The 24,781-nt window shown below is 45.3% G+C and overlaps 2 protein-coding genes across 2 annotated transcripts in view; both read right to left on the bottom strand.

Moving 5' to 3' along the window:
- Positions 1-13,070, bottom strand: part of AUNIP (aurora kinase A and ninein interacting protein) — a 38,668-nt gene extending 25,598 nt beyond the window's left edge. Inside the window, exon 1 of the mRNA XM_030873945.2 lies at positions 12,990-13,070. Coding sequence (XP_030729805.2) covers positions 12,990-13,070 — 81 coding nt within the window. The remainder of the gene's footprint in view (positions 1-12,989) is intronic.
- Positions 13,071-14,271: 1,201 nt separating this feature from the next.
- Positions 14,272-24,527, bottom strand: PAQR7 (progestin and adipoQ receptor family member 7). The gene is made up of 3 exons (XM_030873894.3): positions 24,241-24,527; positions 20,312-20,414; positions 14,272-16,395 (listed from the first exon to the last, which is right to left on the bottom strand). The coding sequence occupies exon 3, from the start codon at positions 16,372-16,374 to the stop codon at positions 15,322-15,324; it is 1,053 nt and encodes a 350-aa protein (XP_030729754.1). The 5' UTR covers positions 16,375-16,395; positions 20,312-20,414; positions 24,241-24,527; the 3' UTR covers positions 14,272-15,321.
- Between the last annotated feature and the right edge of the window lie 254 nt (positions 24,528-24,781).

The raw sequence follows: 24,781 nt of genomic DNA, 5'->3' as shown, positions 1-24,781 counted from the left end.
TGGATGAAAGGCTCTTGGTGCTCCAGCCAGGAGTCAGGGCTCTGCCTCTGAGGTGGGAGAGCCAACTTCAGGACACTGGTCAACAAGAGACCTCCCAGCTCCACATAATATCAAACGGCGAAAATCTCCCAGAGACCTCCATCTTAACACCAGCACCCAGCTTCACTCAACGACCAGCAAGCTACAGTGCTGGACAACCTATGCCAAACAACTACCAAAACAGGAACACAACCCCACCCATTAGCAGAGAGGCTGCCTAAAATCATAATAAGGCCACAGACACCCCAAAACACACCACCAGACGTGAACCTGCCCACTAGAGAGACAAGATCCAGCCTCATCCACCACAACACAGGCACTAGTCCCCTCCACCAGGAAGCCTACACAACCCACTGAACCAACCTTAGCCACTGGAGACAGACATCAAAAACAGCAGGAACTACGAACCTGCAGCCTGCAAAAAGGAGACCCCAAACACAGTAAGATAAGCAAAATGAGAAGACAGAAAAACACACAGCAGATAAAGGAGCAAGATAAAAATGCACCAGATCTAACAAATGAAGAGGATATAGGCAGTCTACCTGAAAAAGAATTCAGACTAATGATAGTAAGGATGATCCAAAATCTTGGAAATAGAATGGACAAAATGCAAGAAACAGTTAACAAGGACCTAGAAGAAATAAAGGTGAAACAAGCAACGATGAACAACACAATAAATGAAATTAAAAGTACTCTAGATGGGATCAATAGCAGAATAACTGAGGCAGAAGAACGGATAAGTGACCTGGAAGATAAAATAGTGGAAATAACTACTGCAGAGCAGAATAAAGAAAAAAGAATGAAAAGAACTGAGGACAGTCTCAGAGACCTCTGGGACAACATTAAATGCACCAACATTCGAATTATAGGGGTTCCAGAAGAAGAAGAGAAAAAGAAAGGGACTGAGAAAATATTTGAAGAGATTATAGTTGAAAACTTCCCTAATATGGGAAAGGAAATAGTTAATCAAGTCCAGGAAACACAGAGAGTCCCATACAGGATAAATCCAAGGAGAAATACGCCAAGACACATATTAATCAAACTGTCAAAAATTAAATACAAAGAAAGCATATTAAAAGCAGCAAGGAAAAAACAACAAATAACACACAAGGGAATCCCCATAAGGTTAACAGCTGATCTCTCAGCAGAAACCCTACAAGCCAGAAGGGAGTGGCAGGACATATTGAAAGTGATGAAGGAGAAAAACCTGCAACCAAGATTACTCTACCCAGCAAGGATCTCATTCAGATTTGATGGAGAAATTAAAACCTTTACAGACAAGCAAAAGCTGAGAGAGTTCAGCACCACCAAACCAGCTTTACAACAAATGCTAAAGGAACTTCTCTAGACAAGAAACACAAGAGAAGGAAAAGACCTATAATAACGAACCCAAAACAATTTAGAAAATGGGAATAGGAACATACATATTGATAATTACCTTAAATGTAAATGGATTAAATGCTCCAACCAAAAGACACAGATTGGCTGAATGGATATAAAAACAAGACCCTTATATATGCTGTCTACAAGAGACCCACTTCAGACCTAGAGACACATACAGACTGAAAGTAAGGGGATGGAAAAAGATATTCCATGCAAATGGAAACCAAAAGAAAGCTGGAGTAGCAATTCTCATATCAGACAAAATAGACTTTAAAATAAGGACTATTAAAAGAGACAAAGAAGGACACTACATAATGATCAAGGGTTTAATCCAAGAAGAAGATATAACAATTGTAAATATTTATGCACCCAACATAGGAGCACCTCAATACATAAGGCAAATACTAACAGCCATAAAAGGGGAAATCGACAGTAACACATTCATAGTAGGGGACTTTAACACCCCACTTTCACCCATGGACAGATCATCCAAAATGAAAATAAATAAGGAAACACAAGCTTTAAATGATACATTAAACAAGATGGACTTAATTGATATTTATAGGACACTTCATCCAAAAACAACAGAATACACATTTTTCTCAAGTGCTCATGGAACATTCTCCAGGATAGATCATATCTTGGGTCACAAATCAAGCCTTGGTAAATTTAAGAAAATTGAAATTGTATAAAGTATCTTTTCCGACCACACGCCATGAGACTAGGTATCAATTACAGGAAAAGATCTGTAAAAAATACAAACACATGGAGGCTAAACAATACACTACTTAATAATGAAGTGATCACTGAAGAAATCAAAGAGGAAATAAAAAAATACCTAGAAACAAATGACAATGGAGACACAACGACCCAAAACCTATGGGATGCAGCAAAAGCAGTTCTAAGGGGGAAGTTTATAGCAATACAAGCCCACCTTAAGAAGCAGGAAACATCTCGAATAAACAACTTAACCTTGCACCTCAAGCAATTAGGGAAAGAAGAACAAAAAAACCCCAAAGCTAGCAGAAGGAAAGAAATCATAAAGATCAGATCAGAAATAAATGAAAAAGAAATGAAGGAAACAATAGCAAAGATCAATAAAACAAAAAGCTGGTTCTTTGAGAAGATAAACAAAATAGATAAACCTTTAGCCAGACTCATCAAGAAAAAAAGGGAGAAGACTCAAATCAATAGAATTAGAAATGAAAAAGGAGAAGTAACAACTGACACTGCAGAAATAAAAAAGATCATGAGAGATTACTACAAGCAACTCTATGCCAATAAAATGGACAATCTGGAAGAAATGGACAAATTCTTAGAAATGCACAACCTGCCAAGACTGAATCAGGAAGAAATAGAAAATATGAACAGACCAATCACAAGCACTGAAATTGAAACTGTGATTAAAAATCTTCCAACAAACAAAAGCCCAGGACCAGATGGCTTCACAGGCAAATTCTATCAAACATTTAGAGAAGAGCTAACACCTATCCTTCTCAAACGCTTCCAAAATATAGCAGAGGGAGGAACACTCCCAAATTCCTTCTACGAGGCCACCATCACCTTGATACCAAAACCAGACAAGGATGTCACAAAGAAAGAAAACTACAGGCCAATATCACTGATGAACACAGATGCAAAAATCCTCAACAAAATACTAGCAAACAGAATCCAACAGCACATTAAAAGGATCATACACCATGATCAAGTGGGGTTTATTCCAGGAATGCAAGGATTCTTCAATATACACAAATCTAGCAATGTGATAAACCATATTAACAAATTGAAGGAGAAAAACCATATGATCATCCAATAGATGCAGAGAAAGCTTTTGACAAAATTCAACACCCATTTATGATAAAAACCCTGCAGAAAGTAGGCATAGAGGAAACTTTCCTCAACATAATAAAGGCCATATATGACAAGCCCACAGCCAACATCATCCTCAATGGTGAAAAACTGAAAGCATTTCCACTAAGATCAGGAACAAGACAAGGTTGCCCACTCTCACCACTCTTATTGAACATAGTTTTGCAAGTTTTAGCCACAGCAATCAGAGAAGAAAAGGAAATAAAAGGAATCCAAATCAGAAAAGAAGTAAAGCTGTTACTGTTTTTAGATGACATGATACTATACATAGAGAATCCTAAAGATGCTACCAGAAAACTACTAGAGCTAATCAATGAATTTGGTAAAGTAGCACGATACAAAATTAATGCACAGAAATCTCTGGCATTCCTATATACTATATACTATATATACTATATACTATATACTAATGATGAAAAATCTGAAATTGAAATCAAGAAAACACTCCCATTTACCACTGCAACAAAAAGAATAAAATATCTAGGAATAAACCTACCTAAGGTAGGTTTAGACCTGTATGCAGAAAATTATAAGACACTGATGAAAGAAATTAAAGATGATACAAATAGATGGAGAGATATACCATGTTCTTGGATTGGAAGAATCAACATTGTGAAAATGACTCTACTACCCAAAGCAATCTATAGATTCAATGCAATCCCTATCAAACTACCACTGGCATTTTTCACAGAACTAGAACAAAAAATTTCACAATTTGTATGGAAACACAAAAGACCCCGAATAGCCAAAGCAATCTTGAGAACGAAAAAAGGAGCTGGAGGAATCAGGCTCCCTGACTTCAGACTATACTACAAAGCTACAGTAATCAAGACAGTATGGTACTGGCACAAAAACAGAAATATAGATCAATGGAACAGGATAGAAAGCCCAGAGATAAACCCACGCACATATGGACACCTTATCTTTGATAAAGGTGGCAGGAAAGTACAGTGGAGAAAGGACAGCCTCTTCAATAAGTGGTGCTGGGAAAACTGGACAGATACATGTAAAAGTATGAGATTAGATCAGTCCCTAACACCATACACAAAAATAAGCTCAAAATGGATTAAAGACCTAAAGGTAAGGCCAGAAACTATCAAACTCTTAGAGGAAAACATAGGCAGAACACTCTATGACATAAATCACAGCAAGATCCTTTCTGACCCACCTCCTAGAGTAATGGAAATAAAAACAAAAATAAACAAATGGAACCTAATGAAACTTCAAAGCTTTTGCAAAGGAAACCATAAACAAGACCAAAAGACAACCCTCAGAATGGGAGAAAATATTTGCAAATGAAGCAACTGACAAAGGATTAATCTCCAAAATTTACAAGCAGCTCATGCAGCTCAATAACAAAAAAACAAACAACCCAATCCAAAAATGGGCAGAAGATCTAAATAGACATTTCTCCAAAGAAGATATACAGACTGCCAACAAACACATGAAAGAATGCTCAACATCATTAATCATTAGAGAAATGCAAATCAAAACTACAATGAAATATCATCTCACACCAGTCAGAATGGTCATCATCAAAAAATCTAGAAACAATAAATGCTGGAGAGGGTGTGGAGAAAAGGGAACACTCTTGCACTGCTGGTGGGAATGTGAGTTGGTTCAGCCACTATGGAGAACAGTATGGAGGTTCCTTAACAAACTAAAAATAGAACTACCATATGACCCAGCAATCCCACTACTGGGCATATACCCTGAGAAAACCAAAATTCAAAAACAGTCATGTACCAAAATGTTCACTGCAGCTCTATTTACAATAGCCCGGAGATGGAAACAACCTAAGTGCCCATCATCGGATGAATGGATAAAGAAGATGTGGCACATATATACAATGGAATATTACTCAGCTATAAAAAGAAACGAAATTGAGCTATTTGTTATGAGGTGGATAGACCTAGAGTCTGTCATACAGAGTGAAGTAAGTCAGAAAGAAAAAGACAAATACCGTATGCTAACACATATATATGGAATTTAAGGAAAAAAAAATGTCATGAAGAACCTAGGGGTAAGACAGGAATAAAGACACAGACCTACTGGAGAACAGACTTGAGGATATGGGGAGGGGGAAGGGTGAGCTGTGACAGGGCGAGAGAGAGTCATGGACATATACACACTAACAAACGTAAGGTAGATAGCTAGTGGGAAGCAGCCGCACGGCACAGGGATTTTGGCTTGGTGCTTTGTGACAGCCTGGAGGGGTGGGATAGGAAGGGTGGGAGGGAGGGAGACGCAAGAGGGAAGAGATATGGGAACATATGTATATGTATAACTGATCACTTTGTTATAAAGCAGAAACTAACACACCATTGTAAAGCAATTATACCCCAATAAAGATGTTTAAAAAAAATCCTTAAAAAAGAAAAAGAAAAGAAACAAGAAAAATCTCAAATAAACTATCTAACCCAACACTTAAAACAACTAGAGAGGGCTTCCCTGGTGGCACAGTGGTTGAGAGTCCACCTGCTGATGCAGGGGACGCGGGTTCGTGCCCTGGTCCAGGAGGATCCCACATGCCACAGAGCAGCTGGGCCCGTGAGCCATGGCCACTGAGCCTGCACGTCCAGAGCCTGTGCTCCGCAACAGGAGAGGCCACAGCAGTGAGAGGCCCATGTACCACAAAAAAAAAAAAAAAAAAACTAGAGAAAGAAGAACAAAGAAAACCCAAAGTCAGTAGAAGGAAAGAAATCATAAAAATCAGAGCAGAAATAAATGAAATAGAAACAAAGAAAACAATAGCAAAGACCAATAAAACTAAAAGCTGGTTCCTTGAGAAGATAAACAAAATAGATAAACCCTTACCCAGACTCATCAAGAAAAAAAGGGAGAGGACTCAAATCAATAAAATTAGAAATGAAAAAGGAGAAATCACAACTGACACTGTAGAAATACAAAGGATTATAAGAGACTACTACAAACAACTATATGCCAATAAAATGGACAACCACAAAGAAACGGACAAATTCTTGGAGAGGTACAATTTTCCAAGACTGAACCACGAAGAATTAGAAAATATAAACAGACCTATCACAAGTAACGAAACTGAAACCGTAATTAAAAATCTTCCAACAAACGGAAGTCCAGGACTAGATGGCTTCACAGGAGAATTCTACCAAACATTCAAAGAGCAAACACCAGTCCTTCTCAAACTCTTCCAAAAAATTGCAGAGGTAGAAACACTCCCAAAATCATTCTACGAAGCCACCATCACCCTGATAACAAAACCAGAAAAAGATATCACAAAAAAATAAAATTAATGACCAATATCACTGATGAACACATATGCAAAAATCCTGAACAAAATACTAGCAAAAGAAATTGAACAACACATTAAAAGGATCATACACCATGATCAAGTGGGATTTATCCCAGGTGTGCAAGGATTCTTCAATATACACAAATCAATCAATGTGATACACCACATTAACAAATTGAATAAAAACCGTATGATCCTCTCAGATGCAGAAAAAGCTTTTGACAAAATTCAACACCCATTTATGATAAAAACTCTCCAGAAAATGGGCACAGAGGGAACCTACGTCAACATAATAAAGGCCATATACGACAAACCCACAGCTAGCATCATACTCAATGGTGACAAACTGAAAGCATCTCCACTAAGATCAGGAACAAGACAAGAATGTCCACTCTCGCCACTCTTATTCAACATAGTTTTGGAAGTCCTAGCCACAGCAATCAGAGAAGAAAAAGAAATGAAAGGAATACAAATTGGAAAAGAAGAAGTAAAACTGTCACTGTTTGCATCACTGTATACACAGAAAATCCTAAATATGCCACCAGAAAACTACTAGAACTAATCAATGCATTTGGTAAGGCTGCGGGATACAAAATTAATGCACAGAAATCACCAGCATTCCTATACACCAACAATGAAAAATCAGAAAGAGAAATTAAGGAAACAATCCCATTTACCATCACAACAAAAAGAATAAAATACCTAGGAATAAACCTGCCTCAGGAGGCAAAAGACCTGTACTCAGAAAACTATAAAACACTGATGAAAGAAATCAAAGATGACGTAAACAGATGGAGAAATATACCATGTTCTTGGATTGGAAGAATCAATATTGTGAAAATGACTATGCTACCCAAAGCAATCTACAGATTCAATGCAATCCCCATCAAACTACCAATGGCATTCTTCACAGAATTAGAACAAAAAATTTTACAATTCGTATGGAAACATAAAAGACCCCAAATATCCAAAGCAATCTTGAGAAAGAAAAACATGGTTGGAGGAATCAGGCTCCCTGACTTCAAACTATACCACAAAGTTACTGTAATCAAGACAGTATGGTACTGGCACAAAAACAGAAATATAGATCAATGGTACAGGATAGAATGCCCAGAGATAAACCCACGCACATATGGTCACCTAATTTATGACAAAGGAGGCAAGAACATACAATGGAGAAAGGACAGCCTCTTCAATAAGTGGTGCTGGGAAAACTGGACAGCTACATGTAAAAGAATGATATTAGAACACCATCTAACACCATACACAAAAATAAACTCCGAATGGATTAAAGACCTAAATGTAAGACCAGACACTCTAAAACTCTTAGAGGAAAACACAGGAAAAACACTCTTTGACATAAACCACAGCAAGAGCTTTTTTGACCCACCTTCTAGAGTAACGGAAATAAAACCCAAAATAAACAAATGGGACTTAATCAAACTTAAAACCTTTTGCACAGCAAAGGAAACCATAAACAAGACAAAAAGACAACTCTCAGAATGGGAGAAAATATTTGCAAATGAAACAATGGACAAAGGATTAATTTCCAAAATATACAAACAGCTCATGGAGCTCAATATCAAAAAAACAAAACAATCCAATTAAAAAATGGGCAGAAGACCTAAATAGACATTTCACCAAGGAAGACATACAGATGGCCAAGAGGCACATGAAAAGATGCTCAACATCACTAATTATTAGAGAAATGCATATCAAAACTACAATGAGGTATCACCTCACGCCAGTCATGATGGCTATTATCAAAAATCTAGAAACAGGGCTTCTCTGGTGGCGCAGTGGTTGAGAGTCTGCCTGTCGATGCAGGGGATGCAGGTTTGTGCCCCAGTCCAGGAAGATCCCACATGTCGCGGAGCAACTAAATCAGTGTGCCACAACTACTGAGCCTGTGCTCTTGAGCCCGTGAGCCACAACTACTGAGCCCACATGCCACAGCTACTGAAGCCTACACGCCTAAAGCTCGTGCTCCACAACAAAGAGAAGCCACCGCAATGAGAAGCCCACACACCGCAATAAAGAGTAGCCCCCGCTCACTGCAACTAGAGAAAGCTCACGCACAGCAACAAAGACCCAAAGCAGCCAAAAATAAATAAATTTTAAAAAGAGAGACATGTACCACAATGTTCACTGCAGCACTACTTACAACAGCCAGGACATGGCACCAACCTAAGTGTCCATCGACAGATGAATGGATAAAGAAGATGTGGCACATATATATAATGAAATATTACTCAGCCATAAAAAGAAACAAAATTGAGTTATTTGTAGTGAGGTGGATGGACCTAGAGTCTGTCATACAGAGTGAAGTAAGTCAGAAAGAGAAAAATACCGTATTCTTACACATATATATGGAATCTAAAAAAAAAAAAGAAAAAAATGGGACTGATGAACCTAGTTGCAGAGCAGGAATAAAGATGTAGACACAGAGAATAGACCTGAGGACATGGGGTGGGAGGGGGAAGCTGGAGCAAAGTGAGAGTAGCATTGACATATATACACTACTGAATGTAAAATAGTTAGCTAGTGGGAATAGCAGCATAGCACAGGGAGATCAACTGTGCTTTGCAATGACCTAGATGGGTGGGGTAGGGAGGATGGGAGGGAGGCTCAAGAGGGAGGGGATATGGGGACATATGTATGCATATGGCTGATTCACTTTGGTGTACAACAGAAACAAACACAGTATTGTGAAGCAATTATACTCCAATAAAGATCTATTAAAAAATAAATAAACAAAATAAAATAAGCTACAAGGATATATTGTACAACAAAGGGAATATAGCCAGTATTTTATAACTATAAATGAAGTATAACCTTTAAAAACTGTGAATCACTATATTGTACACCTTTAACTTATATAATATTGTACAGCAACTACAATTTTTTTTAGTTTAATATAAGTAACTAAATAAATAAATGCCACTGTGTGCTGCCTGGAGAGGCTGGGAATTTTCAAAAACCAGCTAGGCTATGCTTCTTTTTAACAGACCTTCCTTCAGCTTCTCTCTCTCCTCTAGCTTTCTGCTATAACCAGCCAAAAAAAAAAACCCAGCTAGCACATTTAACACTCTGCCTGGAAATCTCCTTGGCTACATCATCCAGTTCATTAGGTACATTTTCTACCTTCCACTTTACTACAGCCAACAATGTTGCTAAACTTTGTCAACACGTAACCAGTTTCCAAGATTTTTCTCACTTTCCTTTAAACCCTCACCCACAGCCTCCTCAAAGGTCATCAGACTTCTAGAAACAGTTCTTTAAAAGCTCTTCAAGCTTTCACTAGCATTCCCTTCAAAGTCCTTCCAGCTGCCACCCACTGCTCCATTCCATTTGCATTTCTGAAAGCCAAGCCCACCAGATAGATTAACCCATTCACTCATTTGCTCATTCAATAAATATTTACTGAGCACCTATTACATGCCAGAAAGTTTCTGAAGGACTGCCTAATGGAACTTTCATTCTAGTAGGGGAAGAAAGACAATAAATGAAAAAGTAAATATGCAGCATATAATATGTCTGATGGTGAAAAGTGCTATGGAGAAAAACAAAGCAAGATTAAGGTAGTTAGAAGTATGGAGAGTAGAGGATAAGGGAAAGGATGGTTAAGAAAAAACTCAGTTAAGTTCACATTTGAACAAATGAAGGAGCAGAGAAATGTGGCTCTCTAATCCCTTTGCACTTCAGGCACAAGTATATAAAAGTCCCAAGCACAGATGTACTTGCCTTGAAAGACAGCAAGGCCAGTATGGTTGGAGCAGAGGCAGAGCGAAGAGTAGATGAGGTCTAAAAGGCATAAGAGGGCACACGAGACCAGATGGTGTCTTATGGGTATTAAAAAGATTTTGGTTTTTACTAGAAGGTAAGAAACCACTAGATGGTTTTAAACTTAACAGTGAGCAAAGGGTCATTCTGGCTCAGGTGGCAGCAGTAGAAACAGTAGGAAAGAATGACATTCTAAATACATTTGAAGGCACAGTCCATAGCATTTGCTGATGGACTGAAAGTTAATAAAGTTGCAGAATGTCAGAGTGGCATTCAGTGCTCCTCCAAGGCTGGCGGAGAAACCACTGATGACTCGGCCAAGATTTCTGATATCTTTGCACTTCCGTCTCCCTCTTAGTTATGTCCACTTCTCCTTCTCTGCTACATATCTCAAGGGTAGGGAACTAAACTGCATCATAGATGAAGAAGAAACAGAAATTATTTTCTAAGTCATAATGACATTTTAAATATAATACACTTAAGAGACAGCAAATATACAAATCAAATGCTAAATCTTTTTTTTTTTTGCGGTACACGGGCCTCTCACTGTTGTGGCCTCTCCCGTTGCAGAGCACAGGCTCCGGACAGCAGCCATGGCTCACGGGCCCAGCCACTCCACGGCATGTGGGATCCTCCCGGACCGGGGCACGAACCCGTGTCCCCTGCATTGGCAGGTGGACTCTCAACCACTGCGCCACCAGGGAAGCCCTAAATCTTTTTACCTCCAGGCCCTCTGCATTGGGAGCGCTGAGCCTTAGCCACTGGACCACCTGGGACGTCCCAAAATGGTCTTTTTAAAAACCCATACTAAAACCCGTATGTCTCACATGGAAAGTGCTCCATCATATATTTAGTGAAAGGTCAGTAGCAGAACAAACTGTCTGATATAATCTCATTTGTGGGGGAAATACATCCATATTTTTATTTATCTATCTATCTATCTATTATCTGTGCTTCTGACCAATTGGCTATAGATTCGGGGTTCCAACAACCCCCTCCTACTCAGGATGCCAATCCCAAATCCAGGTTATTAACTATACTTCTGACCAGCTGGCTATAGATCAGAGGTCCCCACAACCCCCTCCTTAGGTTCAACTGCTAGAGTGGCTCACAGGAACATATTACTTGCTAGATCACCGGTTTATTATAAAAGGATATAACTCAGGAACAGCCAGATAGAAGAGACGCATAGGGCAAGGTATGTGGGAAGGGGTACGGGGCTTCCATGCCCTCTCCAGGCGCGCCACTCTCCCTGCACCTCCACATGTTCACCAACCTGGAAACTCTCTGAACCCTGTCCATTTGGGTTTTTAATGGAGGCTTTATTACATAGACATGATTGATTTAGGCAATGGCCATTGGCAACTGAATTCAATCTCCAGCCCTTCTCTCCTTAGAGGTAGGGGAATGGAGGGAGTGAAAGTTCCAACCCTCTAATCACGTGGATGGCTTTCCTGGCAACCAGCCCATCCTTAGGTTACCTAAGGGCTTTCCAAAAGTCACCTCATTAAATATAAAAGACACCATTATCACTCATAACACAGGAAATTCCAAGGGTTTTAGGAGCTGTGAGCCAAGAACCAAAGACAAAGACCAAATATATATGAAAAATATAAAACAGAGATAATGACAGTACCTACTTCATTGAATTTTGAGTACCTGCCACTGATAAGGCATGTAACGTCCCAGCAAAGTGCCTGACACATAGAAAGTAATCAATAAATTACATATTGCTATTATCTGTACATCTTTTCTTCCCCACAAGACTGTAAGCAACTTAAGAGCAAGAACTCTGCCGTTACTGTCTGCTTTGAGCCTGTTTTTCATGTGTAAAATGGGTATCACTATATTACTACTACATAGAATTCCACCAAATAAGATAACTCAACAAATTCCAGCACAGTGTCCAGCTTAAAATGCTCAATAAACATTAACTATTATCATCCCATACTTTTGTTTCTTTGTAATGACTAACAGAGAATCTTGCGCATGTGCCAAACCTGGGTGGGCTTTCCAGTTCTCCTAGTTGGGTGAACCCGGGTTCACTACCTCACCTCAGTTTCCACATATTAAATACTTAATACAGTATGTGGCACCCAGCGGATGCTTAATAAATATTAGGCCAGCTCCCCTCCCCGTCTCTTCTTCTTTTTCCCCTAAAGTTACATGCTCTGGGCAGGTAGATGGCCGGCAACCTGACAAGTAGGGAAGAAACGGACCTCGGGGCGAGAACTTCCGAAGTTTGCACATGCACCCACCCCTCCGTATTTCAGCCTCTGCTACCGTCTTGAAGGGACTCCGAGTTAAGGGGTCTGCTGCATTACGCTCCTCGGAGCAAATTTTCTCTCCACCCTCTTCCCTCACCTCGAAACCTCGCTGCCCCGGTCTCTCCACACACACCCCACCCCACCCCCCCGCCAGCCTGCCTGCCTTCCGCCCCCATTTTCTCTCCACCCTTCCCAAACCCCATTTTTCAACCTTCTTCAGACTCCAGCCCCTCTCTCCCATGAATAGCCAAAGCTATTCGCTCTCGGTCCCCGAGTCTATCTCCACATCACATCTAGGTCCTCCCAAACTCCTCACTTCTCACACCTCCGGGCCTCTAACCCCTCCCCCAACACCCTCTCTCGCCTCAACGCCCTACCTGCGTTTTCCGCCTCTTCAGCGCCGCCGCGTCCAGCCACACGCCGCAGGCCTCCTCCTCCTTCGGGCCTCTGCGCCTCATGGCCGCTGAGGAGACTAAGACTACGGGATAACGGAGTGAGGGTCCGGCCGCCTCAGGGAACCGCCATAACTGACTCCGCCGACGTTCGAATCTCGCGCCAACGCTGGGAGCGGAGCTACGCCGCGGCCGCCCCCGCTCAGGCACCGCCCCCAGCGTCAGCCCCGCCCCTTCCCTAAACCCTGCCAGCCTGACCCCTTAATGTTACCAAGGCCACGTTCTTGCTGGTTTTCTCATTCAGAAGTTGTATTCCAGAACTGTGCTGTGTGAACGCGTTCGCGACACTGCACAAGGAATGCACATTTTCTTTTTGCTGAGTTAGTTGCACTTTCTTACTGATAACTATCAGGGCTCAGGGTTTTCCTTGTCTTATCGCTGAATCCTCAGGAACATCTCAAAAGGAAGAGGAGAGGAGGCGCTGATCCGCCAACTGCCAAGCTGGGGTCCTCAGTGCTACCTTAAATGGATTACTTTTGTAATTCAAAACAAGAAACAAAAAGCTAAGTATAACTATGAAACCTCATGGGAGAAGATTTAGAAAACATTAAGTAGAATAAAACTAAAAATTTGCAGTCAAGAATTAGCTTTCAGTATTGCTTTTCTCGCTTACTGTGTGGCCTTGGATTTTAAAGAGGATCAAATAAGGTTTGTGAAAGTACTTTGTAAATTCTGAGAGCCCCTCAGAGATGCAGAAATGCTGGCAACCATAACCACAATCTCCATAGATGTACTATATGTATAACAGGATATTTTAGCAGTGGAGTGACACTTCTTATTCATTCAGGGGTTTTTTTGCTTTTCTTACCTGTACTTCCTAATTTTCCTTCACTGTACATATATTACCATACATTGCTTATGTACTGTGGAAAAGGCAACACTGTAAACATTAACATATAACAATATCATAAAAGTTAACATATAAGATCTTCCTTGATTGAAAAACCAAAAAGTGAAATCTTTGTCAAATCATGTATTTTAAAACACATTCTTTTAACTTCTAAAACTTATTTAGTAATAAAACTGCCCCACCTTTCCTACCAAAAAAAAAAGTTCACATATATAGTGAATAAGACCCCAACCCCACCCCCAGGCAAAGATAAGACAGGATCTGTCCCCTCCTCCCTATGCCCACCTCCAGCCTCCCCATGAAAACCTCCTCCAACACAGTGAACAGATTCAAGGGGCACCAGGGCTCCCTCTCTAGGATAGGAGACAAAAAGCAAAGAGGCAGCTCTTATCACAGTCACTTTATTGTATCCAGGACACGAGAGTCCAGACCACTCCTAATTCCAGCCGCAGTGAGCTCCTTCTTCCATACCTCTTGGCCTTTGGACAGGTTCTTCCCTCTACCTGGAATGCCCTTCCTCTTCTCCATCTGTAAACTCCTATTCACCCTCCCCAACCCAAGACCCTGAGGATCCCAGGCAACACTAATTATTCCCTCCTCAGTGCTTCCCCTGACAGTTCATTCCGATATTAAAGCCTTTACCATCCTGCATTGATCCACGGAGCCCAGTCAGTGGCCTGCCTCTGAGCAGAGGCCCAAGAAACACTGAATGGATAAACACTGAATCATGAACAAGGGAACCAGGAAAGACACTGGGAACAGGATGTGTGGGACGTAGAGGCCAGAGGTAGGAGGGTCAGGGCTCACTGTCTGGGATAGTGGCTGAAGAGGCATGGGGCACTGGATGGGATCCATTTCTGCCTGGCACAATCTTCTATCTTTGGGGGCTCTCTGCAGCACCAAAACTTCAGGCTGGGGTTCAAGAATGGTAAGATCCTGCACATATTTTGGGCCTGCCCTTTCCCTATCCACCAGTGAAATCTGGGTAGAGGGCAGTTGCTGACGCTTCCTCTGTCTCTCAGCTCAGATTTGACTCTGACCTAAATCCCAACTTCAACCCCTCAGAGATAATCTGGAAGGCCCAGGCCAGGGTCTTGGCCCCAGCTGATCCTCCATCCTCACCCCTGAGAGGCAATGGGGGGAGGCAAACCAGGGTGCCCCACATCTCTCTCTTTCCCTCTCGCAGGGCAGGGAGCTGGGGCAGGCCCTGAAGTGGACCCCAGCAGCTCCAGCCAATCCTCAAATCCAAGGACTGGCCAGTGCCCCCGCTTGGCAGCTGAGGCGTGCACAGAGAAGTCACTGCGGGCCAGACACAAGCAATTTTATCAGGCCTTGTTCCCATCTGGAGCCAAGCCCAGACCCTTGGGCCCCCACTATACCTCCCTCCCTAAAAGCTGCCACCCCCCTTCACTGGGTCTTCCGATCGAGACTGAGTTTGCGCCGTACCAGCTGGCTCAGAAGGAATGCAGTGAGGATGCTGCTGCCTACAGTAAGCAAGAAGAGGCCGGAGAAGTTGTGGGGCCAGCGGGTGTGCAAAGGCTCATAGATGGGCCGCCGGGCCTCGTAGTCCAGCGCCACGGCCTCCAGCTGAGCCAGCGTGCACAGTACCAAGAAGACATGGAAGAGCTGGTGGCCCTGCCCAAAGACATGGCAGCTGCCAGGGAACCAGCGCTCAGGCACGAAGGCAGAGAAGAAAGTGGCCGCCAGCAGAAAGAAGACCACCTGGCATTTGTGGTAGAGAAGAGCCGGGTCGTCCGTGGCAGGGTTGGGGGACACGAGGATGCGGTGCACCACGGGGCTGATGTCCAGTGCGTAGGCCAGTGCCGAAGGCACCTCCTGGCAAGTGCGGCCCAGCAGGCCGGGCTTCTGGATGTACTTGTTGTAGCAGGAGCCAGCGCAGGAAAGCCAGGCGAGAAAGGCAGCCATGGGCAGGTAAAAGGTCTGCACCTGGGCATGCCAGGCGGGCTCAATGGCATAGTAGAAGTGTGCCAGGGCACTGCCAAACTGGTACACAGCCACACCCACGTAGTCCAGGAAGAAGAAGCTGTAATGCCAGAACTCGGACTTGGCCTGCAGGAGGTGAGCCAAGGCACTGAGGGAGAGGTAGGTGACGGAGGCAAGAACAATGATGAAGAGGGGCAGGGCGTGCAGGTCTCCCCGGAAGTCCACGGTCCCCACAAAGATGGCCAGCCGCAGCAGCAGCACCAGGGCCGCCAGCAGGTGGGTCCAGACGTTCACCGCCTCGTTGTGCTGCTGGAACAGTGTGCGGAAGTAGAAGCGCCAGGTCCTATGCAGCGGCCGGTAGCCCACATAGATGTATGGCTTCCAGAAGATGGGCGGCACCTCGGCTCGGTCCACCGTGAACACAGGCTCTGGCTGCACAGACGGCCGAGGCATCTGGTGGACCTGCCGCAAACTGGGCAGGAGGTGGCTGAGCTTCTGGGCCACCATTGTGGCCATGGCTGTGGGCGTGGCGAGGAGCTGGGAGAGAGGCCCGAGCAAGGTTAGGGGGCTGGTGTCCTCACCCTCCTGCCCCATGAGCAGCAGCTGGGGGGCTGTGCTCTTCCCCACCCCGTTATCCCTACACTGAGTTTAAGAGGAGGGGAGTTGTCCTAAGGGAGAGCTCAGCTCTGACTCATGATTGTTCTTCTCCCTATTGTATCTCGAGTGTCTAGAACAGTGCCTGGCACATAGTAGGTGTTCAGTAAATGTTTGAGGCATGTGTTAAAGAGGCTCACTATGTCATCCTACCTCTTTCCAGTCCAGGCTCTATACAGCAACCCTCATTGTTTTCTCCTGTGTTCATGTTGCCATCAGCGTTTACCTGACAATGACCTTGCTAACAGACCTGCTGCCTCTACCTTTAACTCCTTCGGAGTGGCCAGGGTCTGCCATTGACCCTCCATCACCCTACATGATCTGGTCCCTACTACCTTTCCTAGCCTTATTACTCAACCACAGTGCATTTCACATCCAGCGACAGCCTCATCAAAACCGTGGGCCTGCTGTTTCACATGTCTATAGCTCTGCACAAGCTGTTCCCTCCATCTGAGCCATTTACCTCATCTTGCCCATCTGGCAAACTCTTATTCATCCCTCAAAACCCATTTCTTCTGTGACACTTTCCCTGGAGGTCCTCCGATGATGATCCCTCTAACTTGAGTGCCTACAATCCTTTGACCATTATAATACTTCTCACGGGCATTAAATTGTTAATGTGAGCTCCTCCAGGGTAGGCAGTTTGTCTTATTATTTTGTGAACCCCTGGTGCTTAGCAGGTAGCTGGTGCTCAATGTTTGTTGAATGAAAAAACAACATAATAGCATCCTGATAATACTTCATAGCCTTCAAGGCCCAACTCGAAAAGCCACTTTTTTCCCAAAAGACCCTAGTAACAACTGATCCTATAAAAACAGCCCTTACCCTCAGCCACACCCTCACTCAAAAGTTCCCCCCTCCAGCCCTTCCACCATTGCTAATTGCAAATAAATCCAATCTAACCCCTCACCTGGCATTCAAGACCCCATGACCTGCTCCCACCCTCATTTCCCACCTAACCCAAATGTCAGACCCTGTGCCAACTTCCTTTCCCTCTACTGAAATCCTTTAAAACCAGTACAAGCTGTCACCTCCGGGGGACTTCCTTAATGCCCCCTTACTTCTCCCTGTGGGAGATCTATAATGGGTTATACAATTTAGCATTTAAAACACATTCATTCATTTAGCAAACACTTACTGAGCCCCTTCTCTGCTTCATGTCCTGTGCTGGATCCCAAAGGTGGGGGTGGGCAGGAGAGTGGAAAAGAATTTGATCCCTGCCTTCAGGAACTTCATGATATGGTAGAGGTAACAGAGAGGAAAACAAAGCATAGCAAATGCTTACACAGCATGTGCTATGTGTCCGTGTCTTAAGCACTTTATGCATATTTGACTCATTTAAGCATCATAGCACCCTATCAGATAGGTATTATCATTATGCTCATTTTTCATATAAGGAAACTGAGGCACAGAGAAGTTAAGTACCCTGCCTAGGAAGTGGCAGAGGCATGATATAAACTCAGTTTGCAATCTTAACCACTTCCTTAAACTGCCCTTTGCAAAACAAGGTGGCAAGTACTATTAATCATTTCATAATTATATACTGCTTTTGCCTGGTACCAGTTGCTTAATTCAGGCTTATCATTATCCACTGTTTCATTCATTAAATCAAATATCTGTTGAAAAACTAGCCAGACAACTAGCTAGACAGACAACTCCCCTCCCTCATATTCTCCCCCAAGAAGCTTATTGGACTCAGCAGCCAGATGTACTCTGTCCATCATTCATCAGATATTTATTGCAACTTCCTTTGCACCAGTCATTCTAAGAGGCAAGAAGATCTGCACTCAAGTTCCCCGCCACCAGCAGCACCGTGATCACCCCCAAAGCCACCCAATAATTCGCACATGGTCCAAGTAAATGCAATGTGCTTGCTATGCAAAGACAACATCAAGACAAGCCCCCAGCCCACACACCTCCACACCCCGAGCCTGATTTGCACCCCTGAGCTCCTCCTGCATTACATTCTGGAGTCAGCTCTGCTCTCTGGCCTTTCCTCATCTGGTAGGGAGGAAAGAATTAAATGTCATTACACCACTACTTTCTATTCCCAGACAGCCTGGCAGGTTTAGGAAGAAGACCTTGCTGATGAACTAATTAGTGGGGCCACTTCTGTCCAGAGCATAAGAACTCCCCTGGTTGAGGAGCCAGCACTGGATTTCTTCTCCTCCCCAAGAGACAGGGCTTTAGCCTCAACAGTCTGGCCTTTACCCTTGTCTACAACTTTGTCTTCCCAACTCAGAACTTCAGGGGACCAGAAAAGGCCTCTGAAAGCATCTCGCAGCTCTTTTGTTTTACATTGAGAAAACAAGAGCCCAGAGACAGCAAGCCCTTCCCCAGAGTTGCCCAATCCAGCCACGTTTCCATTCCACCATGAGGGCAAAGACCAGGGAATGATGACATTCGATGGTGCCTTAGTTCCTGAGTCCCTGTGATCTGTCAAGTCCAGTCCGATGCTCCACATCCCACTCTTAGAACTTCCCAAGTAATAACAGCATATTAAAGGCTCGGAGAAGGTCTGACCAAAGAAGGCTGCTTCACTTTGTTGAACCTACATTTGCCAAGCTTACATGACCAAGGATTCCTTTCCCAGTAATGATTATATTATAAAGCTAGCTGAAATGTAGTAAGTGTTTACTATATGCTCACTCTTCATAGCCTTGTTGCAATTAATTCTCATAACTAGCCTGTAAGGTAGGTATTACTATGCCCATTTTGTTGTTGAGTGAAATTCAGAGAGGTTGGGAGCTCCTTAGCCAAGGCCATACAGAGAGAAGGAGAGGGAGAGAGAGAGATGGAGCCAGGATCCGGACCCAGCTCCCCGAATGCAAAGCACAGATACTCTCAGCCACTCCTGCTGCCCTGCTTCTTGTCACACCTAACTGCATCCCAAAGAACTACTTTGGAAAACACTGGTCTAAAGCAGGCAACCAGGTCCTTTCCCATAAATTATTTCCTTAGGCTTCTAGCAACTGACTTGCATCCAGGGACATCAGACTCACCCAGTTGCCAGCTACCCACTCTCTCTGCACCAATGAAGCCCTGGCTCACAGCTACCTCCTCAGGTGGGCGATAGCTCACTCGCAGCCCTTCCCCTCCCCCAGACACAGTGGGCCCTAAGCACAGAACCCAGAGGCTGCATACTGGGATGACAGAGGTCAAGTTGCCCTATTTCCTTTAGACCTTTAGACCAGTGGCCCCATTCCATTTGAATAGCTCTATTTTCAGAGTTAGTTCCCATCTCCTGACTCCATGGAAAGGGGCACTGGATCCAGGGGAAAGAAGCAGGGGCAGGAGTCTAGCAAGAGCCAGAAGGATGAGGGTGAGTATTCAGAGGGCACCCTCAGGGCATCCTTTGAGTAGTCTGCCCACCAGGCTGCCAGAACCTGGCTGTTCCAGGCATCCCACCCCAATCCAGTACACCTCCATGGCCCCCCTCCAAGTCTCCCTAATTGCACTGGTTACCTAAGGATTTCTCTTGAACCCAGGGGCTGATGACTTCTGCTGTGGAACAGGGCAAATTCGCCAGATGCCAAGCACTGGGTGGCACTTCCACAGGTGAGGGTCTACAGGGGTGGGGCTTCCAGGGACTATAGGGGTCTTGTGTGATGTCACCAGAGGGTGGGGCTAAAGACAACCTCCACCCTCTCCCCTCCCCCGATCACCACTCCCACGTTGGTCAAATCCAGGCTAAACTCTGCATCCCTAGCCAGGCCTCAGCTGCAGAAGGAAGCTCGTGGTTAACCTTGGCATGAAACATTTGGGGAAACCGAGGGCTAGCTGAAATGTTGTGACTTACCCAAGATCACACAGCAAGGCGGGCAAAGCTAGGCTGAGACCAGGTGTCCAGGGCCTGGTTCATGGATGTGAGGCAAACTTGACTGGCTTCTGTCCTCTACTCACTGGGAATCACAATGAAAGGAAGTTAGGAACCAAGGAGAAAAGAGACACTATAAAGGCTCGTGAAGGAGATGGACTTCAGATTTGGACAAACCAGGTTTGACTCCTGATTCCATAATATACTAGCTGTGTGACCTAAGACAAGTGTCTCACCTTCTCTGATCCTCAGCTCCCACATAAGAATTATATTATCTACCTCATAGATTGCTACAAAGATTAAATTTATGAGAACAGTTTTAGCACTGTTTAGGGATTCAATAAATGATTCCTATTATTAGTATTAATTACTAATAGTAGTAGTAATTATTATTATTAAGAGTAGTAGTATTTGAAATATCCCCAGCCTGAGTATTAGTATTTAAAATATTCCCAGCTTGAAAAATTTACTTGGGGTTCTCTTAAAAAACTCGGTCCTCTTTTAGCCCTTGATAGCTGGTTCCACTGGGTTTGGAGGCCTTAGAAAGTTAACTGTCTCTTTAAATCTTTACCCTTCTCTGAGGATGCATTTAGGGACCAAGGGAATTTGGTTGGAGTTTAATAATTAAAGTGTTCTCAGCAAAGACCATTCAGAGTAACCTCCCTGGATTCACAGGGCTCTGAAGATTTGCACTTGCCCACTGACCCAAGAGAAGTGGCTGGGAAGTGAAATCCCCAGAGAAAAGGGCCTCAAGCTCAGCAGCCCCAGGAGCCCCATCCCAGAGCAGGAGGGTAGAGGGGGTAGACTGTGCTAGCAGGTAATGCAAAAGGCCTGTGGCCTGGTTGGGGCATGTCTTGCAGGTTTGGGAGGCTCCTGGGTTGGCTGAACTTCAGAACTGGGATCTCCAGGGCCCAGGTGGGAATTCTGTCAATCTGAGCAGCACCTTCCTCCTCTCTTCTCCTAACTCCCCAGCCCTCCCAATTCACATTCCCCTTTTCTAAACTCAAGGTCAACCCCCTCACCTCCTTCCTCAACCAAGGCTTGCCACCCCTAGTTCCTCCTGGTCTCCCCCTGATACCTCTGGGGGCAAAACAGCAGACCAAGTTGTGGGGATGGGGTAATGAATAGGCTTTGGAGTGGGAGAGCCCTGGGTTATACCCATCCCACAGATTTTACTCAGTGTTTACTATATGCCAGGCACAAGGCAGGGGCACATGGTGAACGAGGCAGACAGGCTCCCTGCCCTGACAGGGCTCACCCACACAAATGAAATGCCCTTGGGCCCTGGAAAATCCAGCGCAGAGAGAAGCCACCCAGGTGGTAATCATGCAGAACTGGAGAGAGCTGCTCCCCCCAGGGAGGGCACCTACCTCTCACCTCGGGCAGATATTTCAAGAGAACCCAGGTCCCCATTTTTATGTGAGGATGGGATTTCAGGTCTGGAACTTACCAGCTGTGTGACTTTGCTAAAGTCCCTTTACCTCTCTGGGCCTGTTTCTTCATTTGAAATCGGAGGATAATAATAGCTACCTCAAGCAAAACAAAGTCACAGATGCTAGCTAGGTGTTGGCTCTGGCACAGCATGGGCTCCACTATCTTTGTTGGATTCTAGTCCTGACTCAGCCACTCAATCCCAGTGTGACCCTGGACAAGTCCCTTCCGCGCTTGGCCCTGTTTCTCCAAATGTCAAAGGACAGAGTAAATTCACCAATGACTTCAAAGGTCCCTTCAGCGCCTGAGACATTCCAGCAATATTTGTTTTAGGCTTACTGTGTGTCAAGAGCTGAAGCTTCTGCAGTGAAAAAAGCAGTTAAAACACCGCCCTCATAGAACTAATAGTCCAGCTAATTAACAGCTAAGGGTAACCCCTAAGGGTATTAATACTCTGCCCATTTGGAGCTTAACAACCTAACTAAATAGCACCTAACTCTTTTAAGTATCATTTGATTATAATTCTACTTCCTCTTTTGCCTCCTTCCTGGCATGCAAAATATTCATTGTTGCTTCTCTGGGCCCTGATGTTTCAGGAACTCCCTTAAAAACAACTTTATCTTGCCATGAAAGGCAAAGTTTAACCTCATTAGATAAAAATAACAAAAAAGCCAGACCAGTGTTAACAATGGGGCTGTCAGAGGTAAACCCTCTTGAGGGGTCCTGACAAGGATGACACAATATGGCAGAGCCTGAAATATTATTAATAAGACTAGGCACTGGGCTTCCCTGGTGGCGCAGTGGTTGAGAGTCCACCTGCCGATGCAGGGGACGCGGGTTCGTGCCCCGGTCCGGGAAGATCCCACATGCCGCGGAGCGGCTAGGCCCGTGAGCCATGGCCGCTGAGCCTGCGCGTCCGGAGCCTGTGCTCTGCAACGGGAGCGGCCACAACAGTGAGAGGCCCGCGTACCGCAAAAATTAAAAAAAATAAAAAATAAGACTAGGCACTAACATTAATAATTTACAGTAGCTTGCTGTTTACAAAGAACTTTTACACACGTCACCTCTCCCTCTCAGCAACTCTTTGAACCTGTGGCTAAGCTGTTGTCACTGCCCCAGAGCGAGGCAGGATGGCAGAGCACATCTTACTCCAAAACCAGTGCTCTTGCCCTTCAACTGCTGTGGTCAACTCCCAGGCACCCAGTGGGTGGCCACAGATTGTACAAGCAAAGTTTTCATCCCTAGCTGGCTTCTTGATATCTCAGCAACTGGGTCACCTCCCTCAATGCAAACCAATTCCCCAGTTCTACCCAACGTGTTTAAAGAAAAGTTTCCTCCATGTCTTCCAAAACTGAACAGAAAACGCTTTTGTTTTTGTAACTGCACTTTGGGCTTCCATTTGTACTGGAAAGTGTGATCAGCATGAAATAAATCACTCTTAAAAGAATTCCTAGGCTCTCAGACTCAGAACTGTTCTGAGGAAAAGGAAGCACCTGGTGGAGGAAAGCAGGCCCAGAGAGGTTGGGTGAACTAGCTAGTTTCCAGCCCAGGGGGACAGAAAAGGGACCTGGGTTTTACCACTGACCAGTTTCACCACTGACCTCTTGGCAGGGAAACTGAGGCTGGGGAAAAGCAGCCTCTCACTAAGAGGCTCATCGGTGGCACAAACCACATGATGGGAGGCTGAGTCCGTCTCTAATGGGACATCCACCTAGGAGCAGCCAGCCAGGCCCTGAGAATACATCTAACTCTTAAACTCCCCAGCCTTGGCCTGACCTGACCTCTCACTCCCACCAGGCTTGGGGCGGAGTGGAGGGGGAGGGGGGGGCCGGTGGCATGCCCCAGGGAAACCTCTAGAGGTCCTCAAAGCCTATAGTCTTGAGGCAAGTGCTTCCCTCACTGAGTGGGAGGAAACCTCATGCTCTCCCGACACCAAAGGAGGCTTCCTCCTCCCACGGGACCTAAGCTGCTTTGGAGCAAGAGCCCCTCTGAGCCCCAGCAGCGCTCTTACCACTGTTTCCGGTTTCCCAACTGGGAGCCCATCACATCACCCAGTTCCAGGTACTCACGCCCCTTTTTGCCCCCAGAATCTCACTAGATTCCTCCTTCAGTGGAAGGAGCATGCTCCGTGCCTATTCTCTTCCAAGACACCACGGCCCTCCCAGGCCAGCTCTCGCCTCTGCTCACTCCCTCACAGATGCGCTTCCCTCCGGCTCTGATGGCCCCTCTCCTCCAGTCTCCTCCCACTCCTCCCTGAGACTGTCGGCCTCCAGCTCCGCTCCTCCTTCCTGCTCCAGTCCCTCCTCAGTGGCGCCCCCACTCTAGCTGATCCCCGCTGTCAGCCTCCCACTCCCTCCCCACGTGCCCCCACCTCACCTAGCCCCGAATTTCGGCTGCACACAGCTCCCCGCGCTCCGCCCCGCGGGGAGAGCCCCCTCTGCCCGCCGCCCGCCCCCCCCACTTTTCCCCCAGCCCGGTACCGAGTTGCAAAAGGAGGCCCGACTGCGACCCGGCGGCCCTCGGCGGCCCTCTGCATCCCGGCTACAAGCGGGCAGATAAAGGGGCGGACAGGCGGAGGCTCCGCCCCGAGCCGGGGGAGGGCGGGGCGGCGGCGGGCGGCAGTGGGCCTTCGCTTGGGGCTCCGGGCCCAGGACTAGGCCGCCGCCCGCTCATCGCGCCCGCCTGGCCGGGCGCCAGCAGCCTCTACCCAATGGCGTACACGTGTTGCACGTGGAGGCGAGAGTGGTCACCCACACCGGTGACGACAGTCTTGGGAGTTCCTGTGGTTTTCGTGCTGATGGGAACTCGGAGGCCCAGAGAGCAGACGTCGTTGCTCAGCAAGCGCTCCAGCTGAGCAGTTTCCACTTCCGGCTGCCTTGGGCCACAAGCTTCCCAGTCTGGAACTGGCTGACCTGAGAGGGAGGGGGCAAGTTGTAGCAGGAGCACCCGAGTTTCCCAGCGAGAGCGTGCGGCCCAACCCTGAAGCCACTTAAACCCACACAGCCCACCTCTCCAGGATGC

This window comes from Globicephala melas, chromosome 1 (assembly GCF_963455315.2).
Source record: "Globicephala melas chromosome 1, mGloMel1.2, whole genome shotgun sequence".
Classification (NCBI taxonomy): Eukaryota; Metazoa; Chordata; class Mammalia; order Artiodactyla; family Delphinidae; genus Globicephala; species Globicephala melas.
Note: the sequence above shows the minus strand (reverse complement) of the source record. Positions and strands in the feature narration are given on the sequence as shown.